This window comes from Salvelinus namaycush, unplaced genomic scaffold, assembly GCF_016432855.1.
Source record: "Salvelinus namaycush isolate Seneca unplaced genomic scaffold, SaNama_1.0 Scaffold219, whole genome shotgun sequence".
NCBI lineage: Eukaryota > Metazoa > Chordata > Actinopteri > Salmoniformes > Salmonidae > Salvelinus > Salvelinus namaycush.
Window position 1 is genome coordinate 206,817 of NW_024058997.1, and position 13,798 is coordinate 220,614.

Consider the following 13,798-nt stretch of genomic DNA (forward strand, 5'->3'; position numbering starts at 1 on the left):
TGAACAGAATGAGCCTGGTTGTTGTACAGTTACCAGATGACATGGTGTCATACCCTGGGTGTTGTACAGTTACCAGATGACATGGTGTCATACCCTGGGTCGTTCTGAACAGAATGAGCCTGTTTGTTGTACAGTTACCAGATGACATGGCGTCATACCCTGGGTCGTTCTGAACAGAATGAGCCTGTTTGTTGTACAGTTACCAGATGACATGGTGTCATACCCTGGGTCGTTCTGAACAGAATGAGCCTGGTTGTTGTACAGTTACCAGATGACATGGCGTCATACCCTGGGTCGTTCTGAACAGAATGAGTCTGTTTGAGGTACAGTTACCAGATGACATGGTGTCATACCCTGGGTCGTTCTGAACAGAATGAGCCTGGTTGTTGTACAGTTACCAGATGACATGGTGTCATACCCTGGGTCGTTCTGAACAGAATGAGTCTGTTTGATGTACCGTTACCAGATGACATGGTGTCATACCCTGGGTCGTTCTGAACAGAATGAGCCTGTTTGATGTACAGTTACCAGATGACATGGTGTCATACCCTGGGTCGTTCTGAACAGAATGAGCCTGGTTGTTGTACAGTTACCAGATGACATGGTGTCATACCCTGGGTCGTTCTGAACAGAATGAGTCTGTTTGATGTACAGTTACCAGATGACATGGTGTCATACCCTGGGTCGTTCTGAACAGAATGAGCCTGTTTGATGTACAGTTACCAGATGACATGGTGTCATACCCTGGGTCGTTCTGAACAGAATGAGCCTGTTTGATGTACAGTTACCAGATGACATGGTGTCATACCCTGGGTCGTTCTGAATAGAATGAGCCTGTTTGATGTACAGTTACCAGATGACATGGCGTCATACCCTGGGTCGTTCTGAACAGAATGAGCCTGTTTGTTGTACAGTTATCAGATGACATGGTGTCATACCCTGGGTCGTTCTGAACAGAATGAGACGATGTTTGTTGTACAGTTACCAGATGACATGGTGTCATACCCTGGGTCGTTCTGAACAGAATGAGCCTGTTTGTTGTACAGTTACCAGATGACATGGCGTCATACCCTGGGTCGTTCTGAACAGAATGAGCCTGTTTGTTGTACAGTTACCAGATGACATGGCGTCATACCCTGGGTCGTTCTGATCAGAATGAGCCTGTTTGATGTACAGTTACCAGATGACATGGCGTCATACCCTGGGTCGTTCTGAACAGAATGAGCCTGGTTGATGTACAGTTACCAGATGACATGGTGTCATACCCTGGGTCGTTCTGAACAGAATGAGCCTGGTTGATGTACAGTTACCAGATGACATGGCGTCATACCCTGGGTCGTTCTGAACAGAATGAGCCTGTTTGATGTACAGTTACCAGATGACATGGCGTCATACCCTGGGTCGTTCTGAACAGAATGAGCCTGGTTGATGTACAGTTACCAGATGACATGGCGTCATACCCTGGGTCGTTCTGAACAGAATGAGCCTGTTTGATGTACAGTTACCAGATGACATGGCGTCATACCCTGGGTCGTTCTGAACAGAATGAGCCTGTTTGATGTATTGTGATAAATTCACTGCGGAACACGGCACCTGAATGCACAGATGACCTCTTTCTATGCTCATCAAAATTACAATCTGTTTCTCTGAACTGCATTGTGAAAGCCTAACACTGTAACATCGTATTTTATGACTTAGCTTGTCATGTTGGCAATAGAACAAACTTTTAAAACGATGCCCACCTGACCCAGATTGTGATGTATAATGGGCCGTTTTTGGATTGAGTATAAACACCAGTAATTGTGTGATGACGGGGATGCAGAGTTGTGATCAAAACACCTGGAAGTGTGCTTGCTGTAGCTCCTCAACGGCACAGCTAGGAGAGCTCAAATAACCACCTTATAGTTGAACAGTCTTCTTTGAGTCATATAAACTCATTGAAATGACTTAGGAACTGTGCCCACTTTGGAGAGGTGTGTGTCCACTTGGAAACACTAGTTTAGTCCTCTCACTCAAACCCTTGTCATTTGTTTTGTCTTATGTTGCACCTACCACACATTTATCATGTCCCAATGTATCCAGAGTATTTTCAGGTTTCGTTATCGACAAATGTGGCAAAAAGTACAGTAAATGTAAAATGCACATAACATCAACAGTGTAATGAGATTCAGTCTTGTCAGGGTAACTGTTGTCGTAAACTTTGGTCTAATAACCTACCGTATTAGTCCTCTTTATACCCCACCGTATTAGTCCTCTTAATACCCCACTAAATTAGTCCTCCTTTATACCCACCGTATTAGTCCTCCTTTATACCCACCGTATTAGTCCTCCTTTATACCCACCGTATTAGTCCTCCTTTATACCCACCGTATTAGTCCTCTTTTATACCCACCGTATTAGTCCTCTTTATACCCACCGTATTAGTCCTCCTTTATACCCACCGTATTAGTCCTCTTTATACCCACCGTATTAGTCCTCCTTTATACCCACCGTATTAGTCCTCCTTTATACCCACCGTATTAGTCCTCCTTTATACCCACCGTATTAGTCCTCCTTTATACCCACCGTATTAGTCCTCCTTTATACCCACCGTATTAGTCCTCCTTTATACCCACCGTATTAGTCCTCATTTATACCCACCGTATTAGTCCTCTTTATACCGACCGTATTAGTCCTCTTAATACCCCACTATATTAGTCCTCCTTTATACCCACCGTATTAGTCCTCTTTTATACCCAACGTATTAGTCCTCTTTATACCCCACAGTATTAGTCCTCCTTTATACCCACAGTATAAGTCCTCCTTTATACCCACCGTATTAGTCCTCCTTTATACCCACCGTATTAGTCCTCCTTTATACCCACCGTATTAGTCCTCATTTATACCCACCGTATTAGTCCTCTTTATACCGACCGTATTAGTCCTCTTAATACCCCACTATATTAGTCCTCCTTTATACCCACCGTATTAGTCCTCTTTTATACCCAACGTATTAGTCCTCTTTATACCCCACAGTATTAGTCCTCCTTTATACCCACAGTATAAGTCCTCCTTTATACCCACCGTATTAGTCCTCCTTTATACCCACCGTATTAGTCCTCCTTTATACCCACCGTATTAGTCCTCCTTTATACCCACCGTATTAGTCCTCCTTTATACCCACCGTATTAGTCCTCCTTTATACCCACCGTATTAGTCCTCTTTTAAACCCACCGTATTAGTCCTCTTTTAAACCCACCGTATTAGTCCTCTTTATACCCACCGTATTAGTCCTCCTTTATACCCACCGTATTAGTCCTCCTTTATACCCACCGTATTAGTCCTCTTTTATACCCACCGTATTAGTCCTCCTTTATACCCACCGTATTAGTCCTCTTTTAAACCCACCGTATTAGTCCTCTTTTAAACCCACCGTATTAGTCCTCTTTTAAACCCACTGTATTAGTCCTCTTTATACCCACCGTATTAGTCCTCCTTTATACCCACCGTATTAGTCCTCCTTTATACCCACCGTATTAGTCCTCTTTTATACCCACCGTATTAGTCCTCTTTTATACCCACCGTATTAGTCCTCTATGGAACGCCGTTTGGGTCTTTGCGTGTCAAAAAAGATACATGTCAAATAACACAACATAATTTGTTTCAGTAGCTATAGTTAGCTAGCTAACTATATAGCTAGGTGTCATCTAAAATAACCCTAATTTATAAGACCGTTCTTATTTGATTAATAGTTGTCGGACCCATTTATGTGAAGCTAGCCACAATAAGGATTAGCCATAATAGTGGACTTTGCGGTTAGCCTTCAAAATAAAAGTATTGCATAATTCTGCCATTTGTATTAATTTGCATCACTGTCAATTACATACTTTTATTTTGAAGGCAAAATGGAAATTCCGCTATTGTGCCTAATCCTTATTGTGGCTAGCTTCACAACACATAAACCAGTCCGGTCGGGCCTCACTAGCCAGATGAAGCTAGTTGGCTGCTTATAACGTTAGCTTTGGGCAACAGGCTTAAGTAGCTGGCTAGCTATTTATTGTCATGAACTGAAGTTCAATTTCAATAGGCGAACAACAAGTGGCAACCTAGCTAATAGTTACAAGGATTCCTAAATCATTGCTAAGAATAATGAAAATGACTGCAGTTTCTACGAGTCATTGTTTTCAATCTGGTTGTATTGGTGCTAGCTAGGTAATACCAAGCTAAAGCTAACTACCCCAGAAGTTGCGGTCGAACAGCTTTATTACCAACGCGGTATGTTTGAGTTTGAGTTTATTTTTTACAGGGACAGTGCACATTAATCAACGTTTCAGTAAAAGTGCCGGTTTTAGCCAGCCGGCTAATTTTCAACCGCAGTCCCTGGGCAGGTTATTAAAAACAATTACAATCAAGACAATAGCAACATAGAACAAGACATAGCATACAGACATAGCAACATAGGACAAGCAAGACGTAGCATACAGACAGAGCAACATAGAACAAAAAGCAGCAAGACAAAATTCATAAAAGCAACAAAGTGTTTCCACACCTCACAAGTTACAGACAACAGACATGGAAAGCGGCAACACACAGCTAGGGACCATGTTCACAAATCTGATTGACCTTTAGCCATGTCTTCAAGCATTTTGTGAAAGTGTGATATGTGGTGCAGTTATGTGTGTCTGATGGCAGTGTATTCCAGACATGGGAAGCTCTCACAGAAAAAGCGGATTTACTTAAGGTGCTTTTCCTTAGGGGAACTACACAGTCACCTCTCATGGCAGACCTTGTGGATCTGCTGCCATATGTTTGGGTTTTCTGTTTAACAAAAATACTGAGTGGAGGGGGAGCCAAGCCATTTAGGATCTTGAATACAAGACATGCATCAGTGTATTGCACATGATTTTCCCAACTCAGGAGCTCATGCTTTCTGAGGATGTGACAGTGATGATGGCTATTGGGCTTCCTATCAAGCACTTTGAGAGCCTGTTTGTAGACAGACTGAATAGGTCTTACTGATGTTGTATTGTAAACACATCGTTCGTGGCCAGTGTTGGCTTATTTTCAGACTATTTTGTACAGCTTTAACAGTGCTACTGTATCTTGTTTTGACACACAAAGACCCAAACGGCGTTCCATAGTATGTATTTCGTGAAGCTAATAGCAGTGACGCTATTACTGTGTAACTCCGGTAGGGCAACATCTGAAAAATAGCGCACTCGGTTGTGTGTACCGGTGCTCGACCAGTCGGCGAAAGCCAACATCACCCACGACAGAGAACGGTTGATTGTCAAGGGCAACGAATTCCATTATCTTGGCTTTTAATGGATTTCGCCTTAGAGTTGTCTCCCTGAAATGTTCTTACTCTTTGAAATGACTGCTGGACTTGTTGACTGCTCGATTCACACAGCAGACATTGTGTGGACTAGGTTCCAAATACTGTGTTGCACGTGTAGCGCAAAATATTACGTGGCATTATTACGTCATGTACCTACGTTATATAGGTATGAACGGTACCTTTAACATCAACGTTAAACTAGACATCAAATAAAATGGTATTAGTCACATGCGCCGAATACAAGCAAGATGTAGACCTTGCAGTGAAATGCTTACTTACGAGCCCCTAACCAACAGTGCAGTTTTAAAAACAATACGGATAAGAATAGACATCGACCGATACCGATGTTGGCATTTTTAGCTAATATCGGCCAATTCCGATACGTTCACCGATATATCGTGCATCCCTAGTATAAAGGAGGACTACTTTTTCACTTTCTGGGGACTTTTTGCTTGAAGTGTGAAGTCATAGTTACGGGAATAGTTATGAGAATTGGGGCCAGAGGAAACCTCTTGGATTGCAACTGGAACCTGTCCCCAATTTGACTGAAATTGCCTCAATGGCTACGGGAATAAATATTATTCTACAGTCCCCTACCCTTAAGACACAGATGTTCATGCTCGCGCATAAGACAGACACACACACACACACACACACAGTGCCCAATGAGAGTTCTTCCCACAGAAGTGTTTGAAATGATCTAATTCATCAAAGCGTTCCCAATTGCTCATTTGACGGAAAGAAAAATAAACTTGAACTTGTTTAATCTTGAAAGCCCCTCTGCAGTGCCTTGGCGAAGGATAAATGTGTCGAGAAATACCTCACGGTCTCCTGAGGTAAACTACATCACCAGCTCCCCGACCTTCCAGCAGCAGGGGGGAGCTCTTCCACGGCTACTGAGTGGGGGGCCATTATCCCTGTAACGTTTCCAGATTTTGCCTTTTACGTCTTCAAAAGTGTCACTTTTAGCTCTCATTTCAGGTGAGAGCTGCCTGTGAATAGAACCAGAGGGTTGCCAGTTCCTCTGAGAATTGAATAGGTTAAGTGCGAAGGAGTGCACAATGGAAAGAGAAGACAGAGTATTTCTGAATGTTTAGCTATGCCAAGCAAGGCAGCCATTTTTAATGGAGAATCTTCCTCCTTGTGGGTAATATGACACTGACTGTGTAATGTGCCAGCGATTAACGATAATAACAGATAATCATTACAATAACAGTGAGCTCAGAGGACACTATACCACACTCAGACACACCAACACTCTGGCTCTCTGTTGGTCAGACACACCAACACTCTGGCTCTCTGTTGGTCAGACACACCAACACTCTGGCTTTCTGTTGGTCAGACACACCAACACTCTGGCTCTCTGTTGGTCAGACACACCAACACTCTGGCTCTCTGTTGGTCAGACACACCAACACTCTGGCTCTCTGTTGGTCAGACACACCAACACTCTGGCTCTCTGTTGGTCAGACACACCAACACTCTGGCTCTCTGTTGGTCAGACACACCAACACTCTGGCTCTCTGTTGGTCAGACACACCAACACTCTGGCTCTCTGTTGGTCAGACACACCATATCTTCTAGGACATACTGTATAGCTTGAAGTTATACTGTATCTAGCTACTTTTGAGCACATGTCCTCTTTTAAGTGTTCCCTGTCAATTTAAGCTACATGTCTTCTCTACATGTGTTTGTGTACTTGCTTCATGGGGGCATCCCAGAGTATCTGTCTCGGTCTGAGATGACAACGTGAGGGATTGAACACTTGTGGTGAACGTGGAACATTTGATAGTCTCTGTAATGTGTTTTTGTACCTTCCCTTAGTCGTATTCTCGCGGGGCAGAATTCTCAGCGACCAATTGGTACACTCTGATTTACCACCCCAAGATATTTCTATTTGCGCCCCTACTGGATGGAAATTACAAGTGTAATGGCTGTGCTCAATGCAATGTCACTTATAAATGTAGATCCTTCAAACACCCACAAACAGGGAAATCGATCCCAATCAAAGGTGTTATTACTTGGTCCACTAAGGCAGTTATTTGTCTTATAACTTGTCCTTGTGGTAAAACATTATGTGGGTAAAACGTACTTTTAATTCACGCTTTGTATCTCAGAGCATCGTAGCACCATTAGGTGCAGAAACTTGACTTACCCAGTTGCGGCCCACTTTTTGGAAGCAAACCACTCGAGTTCATCTCTGCCTTATATTGGCATCGAACATGTCACCCTTCCTGGGAGAGGGGGTGACCTTGATAATATATTGTTAAAACGAGAGGCTGCCTGGATCTTTAACTTAAAGACCCTTGCTCCCTTCGGTCTCAACGTAGACTTTGATCTGAAGCCATTCTTGTGACTTTTGCCATTGTAATTGTTTGTAAGCTTGTGTAGTCTAAAATTAATCTATGATCGTATGCTATCCATTTGTTTTTTGTACGCTGTTTGTATGCCATTTTAATATTTGAGAATTAACCAATGATATTAGGCCACTCTTGGCCATGATTACAGACACCTGTGTGTCTTTTGACACTATATAAACGAGTCATCCCGCAGTGTTTGTGATTATACCCTGATGAAGACAGCTTGCCTGTCGAAACGTTGGTAATTAAATATTTGCATCTGAGCTCCTAGAGTGTGCGGCTCTCCTTTATTTTCAAGTTTTCTACTCCGCTAGCCAGCACCTCGCCTAAATAGGTGTTCTACTCCGCTAGCCAGCACCTCGCCTAAATAGGTGTTCTACTCCGCTAGCCAGCACCTCGCCTAAATAGGTGTTCTACTCCGCTAGCCAGCACCTCGCCTAAATAGGTGTTCTACTCCGCTAGCCAGCACCTCGCCTAAATAGGTGTGCGTTTCTTTTTCTTCTAGAACGTGGAACATTTCCCATCCTCCCATCCAGGTGTCAACTCAGCCTACCACCTTTCTCTATGGTCTTTTTCTCCTTGTTTTTAAGAAGTTTGAGGAAAACCAATGTGTTCCTCTCGGCGGTGTAGTCATCCACAGATGTTCTCACAAAAACACGCGCTTTTATGTTGTTTTTTTTCCAGTCTGCCCAAATTATTATTATTTTTTTTTTTAATTATTCGCTCTAAATGTTCATGTTAGACTAAAATGTTTGTAGTGTTGCGGAGGTGTGTTTGGTGAACTATACCGGCTGAGTAACCTTGCCTGAGACCTCAACGTCATCTTCCCTGAGCAGTGGAACTTCTGATCCTTTTCATAGGGAATTCCAACACAAGCAATTTGCAAACAGACAGGGGTCAAAGGTTGAAGTATGCCTCTTCTGTAAAGAGATACAATGGAGTACCATAGGGCTTAGTCCCGGTCCCCTTTTCATTTTCACTCAGTACCTGCTCTATCTGGTGCCATTACCAAAGCTGCCATACGTCTACACAGACACCCACCAAATCTCACAGAGAGAACCCTTTGAGTCCAGTGAAGCGTGGCCTCCTTGCCTGGCCTGGCTAGCATGGTGGGAGAGCTCAGGTGATGCTTTGGATTTATTTCTAGATCCATTTTGCAGTCCAGGAACCTGAGTGATGGTGATTAGGTTGTGGCCCCAGTGTCTGTGGAAAATGGTCTGGTTGATAACCCCAAACACCACCTCTCTCGCTCTCTCTCACACACACACACACCATCAAGAGAGGGCTACTCTCTCATTTACATTTAGATGAGTATTGATTATTTATTTACTCACTAGAGTGAGACTCTTTTCCAATCTTCTTTGTCTCTCATGCTCTCTTTCAATCTCTCCTTCGCTTTCTTTTCACAATAAGAGTTCAAGGTCTCGCCATCTTGCCGTGCTTGAATGATAATTTTTACCCTTGCGTTTAAAAATGTTTATTTAAAAAAAAACATTTTTTTACCTCCAGTGGTTTCCGAATAGAATGGGATCAACGGTCTGAGTTTGCTCCCAAAAAATACTGGTATTGGCCATTTTAGGTTTCATTGGCTGATGAAGTGACCTTTTTCACCGAATCCTTTTGTATAGTAGCATCTTTCTATTCATTTTTTCTATAGCGGGTGCTTAACATAAATGTGTTCTCCTTGACTGATCGTGTTAATCCCAGTTCTACCAAACACCCGTTAGGTCAAACCAACAGCAACAGTGAAGAATTGCCAGGAACCAAACATACTTCATCATAACGTGCTGTTCAGAATTCGTCTAGACAGACCCGGGATCCAATTGAATGTAGCCATGCGGCCATTTTATGTATGAAATTCATCTCGGTACTCTGCAAGGTGACACGACCTCTCCTTCCTTAAGGGCAGAGTGCTTATCACCGACAGCCCTCTCTCTCCACTCCCCTCTCTCCACTCCCCTCTCCCCTCCACTAAATGTGCTTATAATCAGATGGGGACCCAGTCCATAAAGACGTTCGAAAAAACACTCAAACGTACCCCAAAATATCACATGAAGAAACAAAATCACCCAGCAACCCGACGTGTATAAAAGGGTAAACGGAATGAAGTGGCCCGACGTGGACGCTCAAATGCTATGAAATATGACGTGGTGTGTGAAGGTGGGGGGGGGGGGGGGGGGATATAAAACGGGTGGGTCTGTGCCAGAAGATAAGGGGGTATTGAATGGGGCTCGAGCACGTTATCGAGCAAACTGTGGTGACATTTGAGGAGGAGGTGATGGCTGGGCCTAGCACGACACGTGTGTCTGAACTGCAGATGAGGTCTGAAGCTTGGGGGGAGGTGATGGCTGGGCCTAGGACGACACGTGTGTCTGAACTGCAGATGAGGTCTGAAGCTCGGGAGGAGGTGATGGCTGGGCCTAGGACGACACGTGTGTCTGAACTGCAGATGAGGTCTGAAGCTCGGGAGGAGGTGATGGCTGGGCCTAGGACGACGCGTGTGTCTGAACTGCAGATGAGGTCTGAAGCTCGGGAGGAGGTGATGGCTGGGCCTAGGACGACACGTGTGTCTGAACTGCAGATGAGGTCTGAAGCTCGGGAAGAGGTGATGGCTGGGCCTAGGACGACGCGTGTGTCTGAACTGCAGATGAGGTCTGAAGCTCGGGAGGAGGTGATGGCTGGGCCTAGGACGACACGTGTGTCTGAACTGCAGATGAGGTCTGAAGCTCGGGAGGAGGTGATGGCTGGGCCTAGGACGACGCGTGTGTCTGAACTGCAGATGAGGTCTGAAGCTCGGGAGGATGTGATGGCTGGGCCTAGCACGACACGTGTGTCTGAACTGCAGATGAGGTCTGAAGCTCGGGAGGAGGTGATGGCTGGGCCTAGGACGACACGTGTGTCTGAACTGCAGATGAGGTCTGAAGCTCGGGAGGAGGTGATGGCTGGGCCTAGGACGACACGTGTGTCTGAACTGCAGATGAGGTCTGAAGCTCGGGAAGAGGTGATGGCTGGGCCTAGGACGACGCGTGTGTCTGAACTGCAGATGAGGTCTGAAGCTCGGGAGGAGGTGATGGCTGGGCCTAGGACGACACGTGTGTCTGAACTGCAGATGAGGTCTGAAGCTCGGGAAGAGGTGATGGCTGGGCCTAGGACGACGCGTGTGTCTGAACTGCAGATGAGGTCTGAAGCTCGGGAGGAGGTGATGGCTGGGCCTAGGACGACGCGTGTGTCTGAACTGCAGATGATGTCTGAAGCTCGGGAGGAGGTGATGGCTGGGCCTAGGACGACACGTGTGTCTGAACTGCAGATGAGGTGTGAAGCTCGGGAGGATGTGATGGCTGGGCCTAGGACGACGCGTGTGTCTGAACTGCAGATGAGGTCTGAAGCTCGGGAGGAGGTGATGGCTGGGCCTAGGACGACACGTGTGTCTGAACTGCAGATGAGGTCTGAAGCTCGGGAGGAGGAGGTGGTGTGTGTGTGTGTGTGTGTGTTACATATTATATACACACACACACACACATTCACCCAGTAACAAATGTATTATACACACACACACACAGTAACAAACGTATTATACACACACACACACACAGTAACAAACGTATTATACACACACACACAGTAACAAACGTATTATACACACACACACACACACACACACACACACACACACACACACACACACACACACACACACACACAGTAACAAATGTATTATATACACACACACACACCAAGGCAGGGCATCTTTTCCTCTCAGCATATGTTTTTTGTCGGGAGGGCTTTGGCATTTTTTTTATCCTGGTGGTCACGTCATGTCCTTTATCAAGGCTCGCCCCAGCCGCTCACCATCGTGCTCCGCGTCAGGCAGGATTCGAAAAGGTCATTTTCCGTGTTCACCATTAGTCACACTCTTTCGCCCTCCCTCCGACTCCACATCTAAGCAGTGACCTCCCTCGAGGTTCGCGGCCTCTACCGCAGACACTGAGGTAGAATTCTCCTGTACCTTCTAGCGTATTCTACACATCTAGCGAAGATTTCGCTACCCTCAGTCAAACAGTGATTAGAGCAAATTATTAGTATAACATTACAATATTTGACTCACCACTGTGCGATACAGCTGGTTCTAGCACGTTCTTAGCCTGTTTGTTTACCTTGTGAACTCACGATACGCTCCAGGACTTCAAGGCATATTCTTTTGATGGCTCGCTCAGGCTCGGGTGACATTTTGGAAACCCGCGGTATTTGAGAAAGGGTAAATATTGCCCAAAGTCTTTTCCCCGACTTAGACTTTTTTGCTGCTTTTATTATGGATTTTTTTCCCTCATTTTTTTTTTTTTTTTTTGTGAGAAAGAAAGCAAGAGAAGAATTGAAAATGCATTCCACCCCCCTCTTCCTGGTGGATTTTTTTATTAGGCCACCTTACATAACACGGGAGGATTGCTGGGTGGTTGGACGGCGAGGGGCTTTCAGATAGAGATACCACCCGAAATGTCTACATCCTGTGCCATCTTTCATCAAGCAACATGTATTGATAAAGAAGGACAAATTTGATTAAAATTATATCTTTAGATATAATTCGATGTGCCTGTTCCACATCACCAGTTACTTGTTAATTCAATCTCTCTTTTGTCGCTGATACTTCTTTTAAAGACTCTCTGGTTTTTGTTAAAAAGCTATGACATCACCACATCTACATATCATAAATGAATTATTTCCCGCTTGACTGATCACTGGTTGACTGATCACTGGTTGAGTGCATTTTTTTGGCCATGCAGACAGAATGCAAAATGTCACCTAACTTCAGTGGACATTTTCGGTTGTGCTTTATCTCAATGTGTACTTTTGCGTCTGTAAATGTAACATTTTCTGCTCTTGCATGCCTGCGCTGAAGAGAGCCAGCCCAGTCAAACTCTAAAGAGTAACAGCAAAGCAGGGGTAGCGGACGCCAACTCCCTGTCCCTCGATCTAGTATCGTTTCTTCTGTTACCGCCGTACAGTTTGACTTTATTTCTTTGTTGGTTGTTTTCCGAGGGGGATATAATTGCATCTCCTGGGCCCAAAGAGGTCACCTAAAAATGGGTCCCCATTATGGAAGAGTCGCCACAAAGAAAAGAAAAGGTTTGCGAATCTAATTGGGCTCCCGGTTACGGTCGTCTAAATACGTCGGTGGAGCGCCGACCTTGACATGCCTGGAGCCAGAGATGAATAGAGACTGGGGGGAGGAGAGGGAGGGGGAGAGGGAGAGGGAGGGGAGAGAGGGGGGGGAGAGAGAGAGGGGGAGAGAGAGAGAGAGAAGGAGAGAGAGGGGGAGGGAGGGAGAGAGAGAGAGGGGACAGGGAGAGAGAGAGAGGGGAGAGGGAGAGAGAGGCTGAATGCAGCCTTTTGTTTGAGCTGAACCAAAGGAGTGCCCAGGATGGGGATGGGATGGTATTGTGGGTATAGGAAGAAGAGAGGAGCTGTGACCCCTGTGGCCTTGGTCTTGACGAGTGTGGCGGGAGCCAAAGAGCATCTCTGTTGCTTGTCCCCGCTAATTCCCCTAACTCCACCTCCTCTTCCTCTGTCTGCCTGCCCTCATCCCTTTCTCCCGTTTCCCCGTGTCTTGGTTCGGTTCTTTTCGTCTACGTCGGACAAACGCACGTATACAAAACATAAACTATTCTAAATCACACCGTAGTTTAAACTTTAAAAGATGTTAAAAGTATTGTCCGTTATTTCTACTTCCTTGTTAAAAGCCGGTGTATAGGTATACAGATGGCCCTAGCAGTCGACTGTATATGGTAATCCATGGGTCTCTGTGGAGTCAGTTGTTGCATTGCGTTTGACCCTGTGCTCGCTGTGCCACAGGTCCCATGTACCGTCTGGAGAGGCAGACGGAGCCCAACGTGCCCGTGGATCTGGACTGTAGCCTGGAGAGCCAGAGCACCCTGGAGTTCTGCCTGGTCAGGGAAAACAGTGAGTATTCTGCGCCGGTGTGATCGAGGATCAGCTTCACCTTTCCCCAACCGTAGCCCTTAACAATTAGTGACAGAAATTCAAACACTGACCCAAGATCAGCATCTAAGGGCAACTTCACCCTACACAGAGGATCCTCCTGGGTAGAGTCAATACCAGTAATGGC

The 13,798-nt window shown here is 45.3% G+C and overlaps 1 protein-coding gene across 1 annotated transcript in view; it reads left to right on the forward strand.

Moving 5' to 3' along the window:
* mapkap1 (MAPK associated protein 1) overlaps positions 1–13,798 on the forward strand; it is a 104,995-nt gene that overhangs the window by 56,745 nt on the left and 34,452 nt on the right. The window contains exon 8 of the mRNA XM_038984162.1: positions 13,525–13,632. Coding sequence (XP_038840090.1) covers positions 13,525–13,632 — 108 coding nt within the window. The remainder of the gene's footprint in view (positions 1–13,524; positions 13,633–13,798) is intronic.